General features: G+C 39.1%; 1 protein-coding gene across 4 annotated transcripts in view; it reads right to left on the reverse strand.

Annotated features, from left to right (window-relative positions):
- The window catches only part of CTNNA1 (catenin alpha 1), a 289,737-nt gene that overhangs the window by 48,864 nt on the left and 227,806 nt on the right, over nt 1–13,067 (reverse strand). For all 4 annotated transcript variants that reach the window (XM_055141101.1, XM_055141102.1, XM_055141104.1 and 1 more), the window contains one exon: nt 28–108. In XM_055141101.1, coding sequence (XP_054997076.1) covers nt 28–108 — 81 coding nt within the window. The remainder of the gene's footprint in view (nt 1–27; nt 109–13,067) is intronic.

Raw genomic sequence — 13,067 nt, forward strand, 5'->3', positions numbered from 1 at the left:
AAACAATCAGTATTTCTTCTAGCTTACCTGCCTACGCAAATCTCTGGTCTTTTTGGTCATTTTGTCAATTGCAGAATTCAGTGCATCACTTCTTTCTTTACGACCAGCCTGGGAAAAAAGACAGGAAAACAAATTTTAGTAACCCACATGGAAACTAGATGATTGTTAGTTGTTACTTATGTTCAAATCAACATTAAAAAGCTCAAAGTTGGAAAATACCTACCAGAGATAAAAGATAATGTGGCTTTGTTCCTAAAATTCTGACCTCACAACAGTTAGCCTCCGAGTGAACTAATGATAGGTACTGAAGCAGTTTTGCAAATATAAGAGAAATAGAGACCAGAAAGATAACTTAATGAGTCTGGGTACATACTCTGTACAAGAAGGAGCAAGTCCACTCCCCCTGGGAAATGCACAGTAGCATGGTCCTCCAAGTTGTTGTTGCATATACATACAATTGAATACTATGCCGCTCTCAGAAAGAACAACATTATGCAATTTACACCAATATGGATTGAACTATGGAATATCCTGCTGAGTGAAGTCAGAAGGAAAGGGACAAATCCAGAAAGATCTCACAGAATGTGGGACCTAAAGACAAACAGTAAGGTAGCAAAAAAAGAGCCTAAGGCACAAGGAAAAAACTGATGCACACAACTGAGTTGATGGGGAAGAGGGGCGCTGGGTTTCTTGGGAGAGGGAAGTAGGTACACTATGATGGGCATGGTGTTAAAATTATGTATATGGGAAATACAAGTATTTTGAATCAGAACTTTGAAAAATAAAAATTAAAAATAGACACAACCTTCTTTTAAAGTTCTTTTAAATGTATCGTTTATGTATTTTTAAGAAGTACTACTAGGAGGACACATTCCATGTGGTGCTTGGGAGCCACCAGAACTATACCAAAGCACACATGCAAAGCATTATGTTCTACCACCTGAAACACTCATGTCCTTAGCCCACGTGTTTTAATAAATTCAAGATTCTGCAAGCACCGGTTTCATTCATGAACCTCTTCTTGAATAAGCAAAAATAAGTTACACCTGATTTTTATGAATCTGGATGTTTGAAGAATGCCACATGTGAAAGATGACAACATGCACTAAAACAATATGAAACATGATTTTTAAAATTACAATGGGTCAGAGTTAATAATGTATGCCATGCAGCTCAAAAAAATTTTAAAAACCCTTAAGATTATTTTGCCCTAATTTAAAAAAATACTACACTGAGCTTGGACTGGAGCAATAGCACAGCAGTTCGGGTGTTTGCCTTGTACACGGCCGACCCGGGTTGAGAGTATCTTGCCCACACAGCAGAGCCTGGCAAGATACTCATGGCATATTCGATATGCCAAAAACAGTAACAACAATTCTTACGCTGGAGAAGTTACTGGTGCCCGCTCGAGCAAATCGATGAACAATGGGAGACAGTGCTACAACACTAGTTTAACAAAATTACAAAGCACAAGAGTTATATAAGTTTGCATTTCTTCATGGGGGGGGGGGTGACAATCGTCCAAGGTAAAATTCCAATTAAAATAGGAATAATGAGAAGGCTAGGGCTAGAATACATACTTTGCAGGCAAGAGCCTTAGATTCAATCCACAGCATTGCACAGTGGCCCCAGTAAACACCCTATATGGTGCCACTGGTGAAAAATACACCCCCTCAACCCACCTTCCATATACACACTAAAACAAAATAGATGGGATATGAAAGAAAAAAGGGCATAGGTTGCTATTCCAGTTACAACTAGCCATATGCCTTAAGAAAACAGCAACTAGGTTCATCTAAAGGTATATTAAACCTTTTCCCTACAAAATGTCAACAAATGATGGGGCTGGATACAATGGGTGGGCCCAAGTCTTGCAAGTCAACAAGCTGGGTTCAATCCCCAAGCACCCCATATGGTCCACAAAGTTCTGCCAAGAGTGATCCCTAAGTACTGAATACAGAAAAAAGCCCTAAGCAATGCCAGATGCAGTCCAAAACAACAACAATGAAACAAATGACTGCTCCTTTATAATATGTATTAGTCACAGGACTGATACAAATGGACAGAGAAATGTAGCTTTTGGGTACCTTCGTGACATTCAGAATGGCAATGTCATCAGTATATAAGCCAGCACAGCAGATGAATGGTTAGGGATGAGGCGTTGTAGTTATGTCTTTTCTAAGTACCTTTAAAAAACACTATTACTCATGACACCTCTTATCCCCCATCTATTATGTGGAGATTATGACACTTGGTCCTTCTGCCCCTATATCTATGAACTGTTAGAGGAGAAAGAAAGAATATTGAGGAATATCAATTATTCAACAAACACACACAAAAATAGAAGAGGGGATTTATGAGTATTAAGTGCTGCCATCTAAATGATAAATTGATACTATAAAATCTTGTCAACATTATTTCTTTCACCCTTTCCCCACAATACCCATATATTGCTAGGATGTGATTGAGCATCCTGATAAAATTAAGTAGAGTCCAATATTATTAATGGCTAAAGTAGAGTCTCAATAAGTAGTTGATTCGGTTAAAATACTAAAATTCAGAAAACCAAAACGGCATGGCCACAGCAGCCACTCGACCTCGTATCTCTTCATTCTCAGCAATGGAAAACAAATTATCAAATGCTTCCTTTTCAGCAGGTCTGACTTTGGGGGGAGAAACTCCAAACAATAATAGTGAGTTTTTTGTTGAAATATTGAATGTAATCAAAATAAAGTGGAAGTAAAGTGAAATTTATTCAGCTACACAGGCGGGGTAGAGGGCTGGGGGGTGGGGAAAGGTATACTGTGATTCTTGGTGGTGGAATATGTGCACTGGTGAAGGGATGGATGTTTGAGCACTGTATAACTGAGTCTTAAACCTAAAAGCTTTGTAACTTTCCACATAGTGATTCAATTAAAAAAAAACTGTTTTCCATTTTCAATAAAACTATGTATACAAAAAAAAGTAGTTGATTTGGGCATGACAATTTCTACTGGAGAAATAAACTATGAATCATTCAGTCATCAGAAAGAAAAGCATATTACAAATACAATCAGTGACTGAAAATGTCAAAGATCATAATGCCAGTAAAACAAAAGTTTCTATTTTTTAAAAAACTAACCTCATAATTCTAACTAGGAAAGTTTTAGTCCTAGATAATAAAACACTTCAAGGAAATTTCTCTATAGAGGCTGGAGAAAATCGTAAAGGGATTTGGTTGCATGCTTTGCATACAGCCAACCAAGGTTCAATCCCTGGCATCACACAGGCCCCCAGGGCCTTGGAACAGCTATTGAGGTACTCCAAACGCTGTCCAAGTGACACATATAATCCCCCATATGTAGAGCCCCAGGGGCAATGCAACCCAAGCCCAGGCTCTGAAAAGCTGGCCTGATCAGAAAAAAAACAGGAGGTGCCTATGAGCCTCCTGAATGTTCATTTGAAGGTCACAGAGCTGTTCTAATCCCTTAGTAAAAAAAAAATTTTTTTTAATTGAATTATAGGCAGTAACTGGTTACAAAACTGATTTTGAAAATGGTTTTCTTTAAATAATTTCACAGAGCATTGTATTTCTGAAATATTATAATCCTATAACCATTTTCTAAGTAATTTCTTATACAACTGTCATTGTTTCTAGTCATATTTTTAGAGTGTTTCTAATTGATCATTTGTTCCAGGAAATATCTAGAATCTGAAACCTAAACTGTAGGCTCAATGACCCCATAAGAGCTCAGTCCTTTGTTACCCCACATACCCACAAATGCCCTCATTTTGGGTATAAATTTTAGTTCGAAAGTTATATAAAAGCAAATGCCTAAACTGACTTTTGAGGTAATTATAGAAAAATTCACTTTAAAATGCAACCCACACCATGAATCTCTTAATTCTTTCTTTGTCAAACTATCCTAAAAATCAATTTGTCTTTCTTATTACTTAAAAAAATAGAGGTTTATGCCTCATTAACAAGGTCAAAACAATTCAGAAGCAGTGATTTACTAAATCTTAGTTTATACTCAACAGATTACCTTTTAAATAAATGCATTCCTTAAGTATATATACATACATATACACATATACATATATATACATACATATATGTATATATAAAAAATCCAAGGGCCAGAGAAATAGCATGGGAACTAAGGCTCTTACTTGTCTTGCAAGTACCTGATCCCAGTTCAATCCCCCTGAATATAGCTGGGTGAGGCCCAAAAACAAAAACTAAAAAGAAACAAATAACAAAACAAACCCAACAAAAAAATAAAATCAAAACAAGAAGTTTAGAGCTCCATCAAAATTATTATAGAGATAAGCATATAACACATTTTTTAAAAACATACAACCATAATAATGCCTTTACAAATACCACTTTTACCAAATTATAAAATGAGATTCTACTTCTCTTCTCTTTAAAATTAAAGCTGTTATGAACATATCTGTAGATTCAGTTAGGTAAAAGTTTAAAAAGTGAATCTTCGAACGATCAACTTGCAACTATGAGACTTAATTATTAAGCACAGGCTACTCATTACTAATGCATGTTCCCACTAAGCAGTGACAAGAAGGCTTTCCAAGAAAAAGAAAAGGCAAGTTTGAGGTTTCATCATAAAGCTTCTTCTCAGCAGGTAAATACCAGCTGGTAAATACAGGAATCACTAAAAGGTAAATATGGGAATTCAAAAGTTATTAGCAGGGATGGCTTCCAACACCACAGTTTCCATACAGTGAAGTGTTTCTAAAAATCAGCTTCAACAGAACCTTTCTCCTGCAAAGACAGCTTCTATTTAGACACACCTTTTACTAAACTCCCACAGGAGTGGGCTGAACTACCCATAATCATTCTCTAGGTGGTTCATAATCTGAGATAAAATAATCAATAGCAACAAATTCCACAAAGTCCTGTTAATCTGTCACACATAACTGGAGTTAACTGGAGTTCTGAATGACAGAAGAGTGAGTTTATTAAGCATAATTATACAGGATGTTACATTCAAGAAAGGTACCATACCATCACCCTCACCCTCCTTTTTGTACTAGGAGAATCAAACCCAGGGCCCTCATAGAATTTCCTGAAGAATTATATCTATTTTGGTGATGATCTTTGAAAAAACAAGTATTTTTATTTCTTCCAAAGAATGGACTGTTATCTCAGAGAGAGTAAACATTCTCCTACAATAAACTGGCTAAAACCTGACCGCTTGTCAGAGGTAACACCAGATGTCACTGCAATGGTAGTGAGTATGCTCAGCAATTCTTCACTAATACCTTGCAGTCTGTTTCACTCTGACTCTACTCTCACCTGGCCTATCTAAGAAGGAACAGAATAGAAAAATTCAAGAATGATGCACATGTCCCTGGCCTAACTTTTTTTTTAGTCCCAAGAAATGACGGCAGAAGTTCCTAAGTGAGCCTACTATTCAAAGGACCAGAGAACATAGGACATGAGGCACTTGCCTTGCATTCGACTGGTCTTAGTCTGTGCCACATATGGCCCTGCAATCACAGCCAGGGTTCATTCCTGAGGACAGAGCCAGGAATAACCACACCAGTGAGTACTACTACTGGGCGTGGCCCCAAATCCAAAAAGAAACAAAAAGATAACAGAACTTGTGCAGGGGGCTCCTTTCCTTCTTACTCTGCACACACTCTCCATCCTTGCTGCAGTTCATATACTCCCATTTCTTCAGACATAAATGTCTATGAGCATTGACATCTTCCAAGCTATGATCACCCACATGCATTTCTAATTCTTTAGGAATACTTTCTCTCATTCCTCACTGTGTCCTATGCTTTCGTATCAATTTTTATGAGAAGTCATGACTCTTGTAGAGCTTTTTCTTACCACCTTAAGCCTAATTTCAAACTTTTGTAGAGCTTTTTTCTTACCACCTTAACCCTAATTTCAAACCACCTTCTGAGTGTTCCCACAGCATCTTGAACCTCTCCTAACAGTTACTCTCAAATCATGCCTTGGGATAATTATCTGTTAAGCTGTTTCCTAGTGAAAGTAGAGAGCAATAAATGACTAGAGACATTTTTAAAAGTCACAAGGCTCTGTATGTGATATATAAATGCATGTAAAATTATCAGCCTCCCATTTACTTCTATTAGTGAAAATATAAGGTTTTTTTTAAATAACCCCAAGAAAGTCTCTTGCATTCTTATAATTAGAAAATATATAAGTAAGGCCTTTCAAATAATGACAAATTTTGTTTTATCTTTTCCTTCCTTTCTTTTTTTTGCTTTGGTGGCCTCACCTGGCTGGGCTCAGGAACCACTCCTGGTGAGCTCAGGGGACTATGTAGTGCTGGGGGTTGAACCCAGGTTGGCTGCACACAAGACAAGTGCCCTACCCACCATCCTATCTCTCCAGTCCTCCAAATTCCATTTTTTATCTTCATTTCAATCTACAGTAATGCTGGAGATAATTAGTGTAAAATTCATCACTGAGCCCTGAAACCCTTATGACTGTTCAAAAGGTAAAGAAGTGATTATCAAAAAGTCTAGTAGATAAAATTTCTTTAAAATAAAATTTAAAAATCCAGAACCATGGCATTCTATGACCCTATTCAGACTCAGAAGTCTCTTCTAACCCAAGACATTGATAAAGAGTTATGCAGAAGCATCTTTTCCAGGTACTAAATAGGGAAAAGCTGCAACTGTTACTCAGAACCGACACTGTCAAGTGTTTTTTTTTAAAGGTGTTTTCTAAGGGGTTGTTCAGAGGCTTCAGAAAAGAATGAGAGCTTTAAAATTAAAGAGACTCTTAGGAAAAGTGTTTAAAAACCAGGGCCAGAGAGACTGTACAAAGTAAGAGTTGTATGCCTTACAAATACTGAACCTGGTTTGATCCCAAGCTCAGCAGGCCCGAGTATCCTAAAGTTTGAAAACCAAAGGAGACTGATTTCTATTAAAGCACTGTTTCTCCAAAGTGGACTATAATGCCCAAGGACTTTGAGAGGAGCGGGTGGAGGACATGAGTAGTACGTAGCAGCAGCTTCGGATGAAACTGGGGGTGCTTTCTATTGCATAAAGAACGTAGATTTCTGAGGGGTCACTATGTGGATTTTTCTGAAAAGTGGGCGCAGGCCAAATAAGTTTGGAAACTTTAAGTCTACATGGTCCATCAATTTCAATAAACATTAGTATTTTAGCTACAGACAGGGAGCATTTGGCTTCTGAGGTACACCACATCACCATAGGGCAACTAGGCTATGTCACTTCCATAACTACTATAATACAAAATCAAAATTAAGTGAACTACAATGAACAATATGTGACACCTTTCTTCTAAATTCTCTGAGTTCAGAATAAGCATATTAATTACTACTTTTTTGACTGGGTGGGGAGAGATTAAAAAAAACCCACGATGATGAAAAGTTAGAAAGCCATTCAACACTCAACATTTCCTTACAGAAATCGCCCTGCTCCACAACTAAGCTTGAAAAGAACATGAGGACCCACCGCCGAGATGTGATCCCGGGGGCCGCACGCATGTGCGGCCTCTCCGCAGCTGTACAAGCGTGAATCCAGACCCAGCAAAACCTCTTTCGGTGTGAGCAACTCCTCGCAGAATGTCTCCAGCCTGAGAACTAAGCCTCGGCCCTGTGCCCGCCCGGGAGGGGAAAAGTATTTCTCTCTCTCGCCTCTTTCTCTCCGGGGATGAAGGGCGAGGTGGCCGCCATATTAAGACGACCACAGACTGGGTTTTCAAGCCTGCAATTATCTAATATCTGGAAGAAATCTCCCCGGACTTCTTGTTAAAGTACAGAAATTCAAAACCGCGCGGCCGCGGGTCTTCACAGTAGGTCTGAATCTAGTGGGGTACTCCTAACAACAATAGTGAGGTTTGTGTTGAAATATTGAATGTAACCAAAGTAAACAGAATGTAAAATGAAACTTATCAGTTACAAGGTAGGGGGTGGGGGGGCGGGATGGGAGGTGTACTGTGTGGGTTTTTTTTTTTTTTGGTGGTGGTATATGGGCACTGGTGAAGGGATGGTTGTTTCAGCATTGTATAACTGAGACCTAAGCCCGAAAGCATTGTAATCTTCCACACGGTGATTTAATAAAATAAAATGAAATTAAAAAAAAAAAAAAGAAAAGAACATGAGGCCACCAATATTCCCAAGCAGACTGGTCTGGGCTGAAAATTCTGAGGCGTCTCAAAACGGGGTTTGCAGATAGCCTGTTGTGCACAGCAGCCTATAGTCACACCCAAAACCCTCACTTAGAAACAGCCCAGCTCTACAACTGAACCTCCTCAAACCGACAGGTCACCAAATCATTCCAAGCCATAGGTCCTAGAATACATGGCCACATACACTTCCTAATTTCTTAGTACTGTCAGTCCAGTAAGACCATAGCAAATATAATGGAGAAGTTCCATGATGAGCCTTTATACTTTATAACTCAGAAGGCTCAACCAGCACTAACCAGCCCAGTAAATCCGCGATGACTTTAGTACCACCATTGGAGATGTAGTAATTATCACAAATTGACTTTTATTATCTAAGTTTTGATAATTCCACTTGCCTCTGTGTTGTAACAGACAATATTAAGTAAATTTGTACCAACTAAGAGGGGAGATTGGGGTGGTAGGTGGGAAACTGGGGACACTAGTGGATGGAAGGTCACACTGGTGATAGGATTAGAGCACTGAGTGCCTGAAACAACTGTATTATGAACAACTTGGTATATCACAGTGTTACAATGAAATTCTTTTTTAATTATTGAGTCTTAGCATAAAATGAATCACGTAGCTGAGGTATTCTCATCTCTTTTTGAGATACCAGGCTTATTCTTGAAAAATACATAGTAATCAACTACTTGTTAATTAGCTACAGTGCATAAGAAAAAATACATTTCAAGTATTTTCCATAAAGCAAATAGATATAAACCAAGTACATGAAGGTCATAAACTAAGATCTTAATTTTGAAGTTACTAAAAATCTGGGGAGGGAGAAATCAAAAGACTCAAAAGCGGAGCTGTTTCAGAGGAATTTTAAAATGCTACTAATTTATAAAATAGGGCTAATAAGGTCAATGAAAAATCATGGAACTCTTTGATTTTTAAGTTGATTAAAAAAATAAAGGGGGACTACAGGAATGGTACAGCAGGAAGGGTGTTTGCCTACACACAGCTGACCTGGATTCAAATAGTCCCCTAAGCCTACCTGGAGTGATCCCCCGAGCACCAGTGAGTGTGGCCCAAAAACAATAAATAAATACAGTCATTAACTGTGAGGAACGACCTTGCATGTAAACTTAACTAAGAATGTAAAGATAGGCTTTCTTCAAGCCTGTCTCTTTGCTTGCTTATTTTCACTCTGAAGAAGCCTTGTGTTCTCTTTCATAATTCTCTATCTCCGTTCATGTATTTCTAAATAAGTTTCAATAAAAACTTTATTGTTTCACAAAAAAAAAAAAGAATGCAGGGGCTGGAACGATAGCACAGCATATAGGGAAATTGCCTTGCATATGGCCAACCCGGGTTCGATTCCCAGCATCCCATATGGTCCCCTGAGCACCGCCAGGAGTTAATTCCTGAGTGCATGAGCCAAGGTGTGCACTGCTGGGTGTGACCCAAAAAGGAAAAAAAAAAAAGAATGCAAAAAAAAGATATTCATTTTATACCAAAGGCAAGAGTATCAAAATAAACTACATGTTCATAAAATATAATATGGTCACCAAGGCAAAAGTTATACAGCCATCTGAAACACCATGAGTCAACTATTAATTCATTAAATACAGTCTCTCTCTCTCTCTCTCTCTCTCTCTCTCTCACATACACACACAGATCCATCAGAGTTTCTACCAAGTACACAGAAGGTATACATGTGACAAACTTCTTAATTTTTCTCTTATTAATCTGCCTGATCTTGTTTATTTGCCAAGGCTCTAAAGAATCCATTGTGGTATGCACTTATTTCCTTTGTATGGTGAATTTACTAACAAAAGAATGAAAAGACCTGAAAAAGTAATGCAATGGAGGAGGACAAGGAATTGATTTTTAAAATAAAGATTGGTGTCAGAGTGATAGTACAGTGGGGAGGGGGTTTGCCTTGGTCTTGCACACTGCTGACCCGGGTTCAATCCCTGGCATCCAAATATGAATATGATCCCTCAAGCACTACAGAGAGAGAGAGAGAGAGAGAGAGAGAGGGAGGGAGGGAGGGAGGGAGAGAGAGGGAGAGAGGGAAAAAGAGAGAGAGAGAGAAGGGGGAAGGGGGAAGGGGGGAGGGAGGGAGAGAGAGAAGGGGAAAGGGGCGAGGGAGGGAGAGAGAAAATTATGACATAATATGAACCACCTACTTTTCAATGCACCTTCAAAAAGAAGAGTCACAGTAATAAGGTTGCTTATTTATACTCCAATAGTGGTCTCCTAAGACTGGCCTGAATCTAAAGACATTCACAATGCATTAGATCTATCTAGGACAATCAACTACTTTTTATCCCAATTCCAACATGACAGATAAGAAAAGCCACTAATTTTTATATATTCTATACTATAAGTTATGCTTCTTAGGATGCAACTGAAACGAAACCCAGGTCTGGGCCCAAGGATCAGTGAGTGCAGGGTTGGTAAATAAAAATGTTTATTATAAGATTTTAAAGCAAGAACAAAATATATTGAAAGAGTACACTGATCAGAAAGACTAAGCGGGGCCAGAGAGATAGTACAGCAGGGAGTGTTTCGCCTTGCACAGGGCCAACCCAGGTCTGAACCCCAGCATCTCATATGGTGCCCAAGCACCACCAGGAGTGATTTCTGAGCACAAAGCCAGGAGTAACTCCTGAGCAAAGTTGAGTGTGGTCCAAAAATTGAGAGCGAGAGGGAGAGGGAGAGGAGAATGAGAGGGGGGGTGGGAGGGAGGAGAGGGGGAGAGGGGGAGGGAGAGGGAAAGAGACACATTACTTCTCTTGAAAAACTTTCATTTTAGGAATAGCATGAGTTTGAGGTCTCATGTGTTAGAAATACTGCATGATAGGAATTTTGTCATTAACTATTGGATTGATGAGGCCCACGCTTAGAATGTGTGCCTGATATTCTGCCTCTGTCACCTGTGCTAACTAAATGGGGTACCTGCGCCTGGGTTCACATCTATCACGTTGGGAAACCAGTGCCAAATCCATTTTATTTCTTCTTGGAATAAGCTAAAGAGGCCCAGAATCCACAAGACTTACATCTTTTCAAAACCACTAGGGACCTTTAACCAGTATTTGAACTAAGCCATGTTTGAAGCTGGGTCTTGATGATCTTCGTAACAAACCAAAGTTGAGTGCCAAATCTTAGTTATTTTTTTAAAAACGAGCCATATCCAGCCGTGCTTGTAGGCCATTCCTAGAGATGCTCAGGGGAGCAGTGCTGGAAGCCAGCAGGAAAGGCTTGAACCTAGTTGTTGAGCAAAGGGAATGGGGGGAAGATCACTGATGGGGCCAGGGATCAAACTCTGGGCTTCTGTGCTCTACCAACTGAGTTATCTAGCCAACCCCATCAGTGATTCTTTTTAAAAGAGCAAATGCAAAATGTCTAAAGTCACATTTTCACTTACACATACACACTCGCATGCAGTACTAGAATTTAGTAGTGAGCCAGCTCTAGGACTAGGGTATTACAATTTAGGGAGTTGAACAGACTAAAGAAACATTCTTGCTTTTTAGAACAAAGCAAAAATTCAGCTTTCCTTTCAGCATATAAAAACCAAAAATCCCATGTTTATATATTTACATCTGCTTCTCCAAGTAAGGAACTAAAAATAAACTTTTGTGCAGACAAATGTAGTTAACACAGCACCTAAATACTAACCACATGACTCAACGTGTACAAGACCACATGAGAAAAGAGAGCTGAGTTACTTTCTTCTTCATATGTACTTATTACCTTGTCATGAACGACTAAAACAGCGAAAATTGGAACAGATCAAATGGATAGCACGTTTCAGAAGTTGTACTGCCACTTTAAGTCAACAGCATATGTATACCAAATAAAGTTGCTTAAAAATGAAACAACAAAAAAGTTTAATTCTGAAAGTATATGGGTTTTAGGCTTCTGCTTGGTTATTTTATTTTAATTTTATTGCTTTTGGTTTTTGGGCCACACCCAGCAGTGCTCAGGTTTACTCCTGGCTGGTTCACTGGTAGACTCGGGGGCCCATGGGGTGCCAGGTATTGAACCAGGTCATGCAAGGCAAGCACTCTACATGCTATACTATCATTCTGGCACCGCCACCCCCCCAGCCCCCTCTTAGCCCTTGCAGCTAAAGGTAGAAACAAAACTCCAGCTATCAGAACTGGGTATGCCATCCATCAATTTTAAAATAAACAAAGGCATGACTTCTTTAGTTCCACCACTTACACATCCTCAACCCAACGAGAGAGCAAGTGAGCAGCTTGCTCGATAATCTAAAAGAAACTATGCTCACTGGATGCTGGGAACAGAAGGCAATACTCCAGTGGCATCAAAAAATAATCACTACTCATTGCACTGGTGCCTTTTGTTTTGTTTCATTTGGGGGTCACACCCACCAATGCTCAGGGGTTACTTCTGGCTCTGCACTCAGCAATTAATCCTGGTGGTGCTCAGGACCCTATATGGGATGCCAGGGATTGAACCTGGGTTGGCTGCGTGCAAGACAAACACCCTACCCGCTGTACTATTGTTCCGCCCCTATACTGATGTTTCTTCGGGCAACTTTCCTTACCCACTAATGTTTTATAATAATAGAGAGGTAACATAATTTAAGCATTTTCCATGTGCTAGTATGTAAGAGGTTAAGCCTTGAGAGCAGAAAGAAACTAAATGGTGGAGGCAGGTAGGATGCTTAATGGTCATTTGCATGCGGACCCAGGCCCAAACTTCAGCACCACCAATAAAATAAAAAGATCAAGTTTTAAAGAGAATGAGACATGTGTCTTTCCTAATTTTCACATAACTCATTCCTAATCGTGATTGCTCTAATCCAATTGACTCTAATGCTTTTCTCCACATGGAACTAAAGTGGTTACTTCAGGGAAAAATTTAAACCAGCTCCTCCAATCTAGGAAAGATCTTCTTTTTAATCAAA

Source organism: Sorex araneus, chromosome 6 (genome assembly GCF_027595985.1).
Source record: "Sorex araneus isolate mSorAra2 chromosome 6, mSorAra2.pri, whole genome shotgun sequence".
NCBI classification, from domain to species: Eukaryota; Metazoa; Chordata; class Mammalia; order Eulipotyphla; family Soricidae; genus Sorex; species Sorex araneus.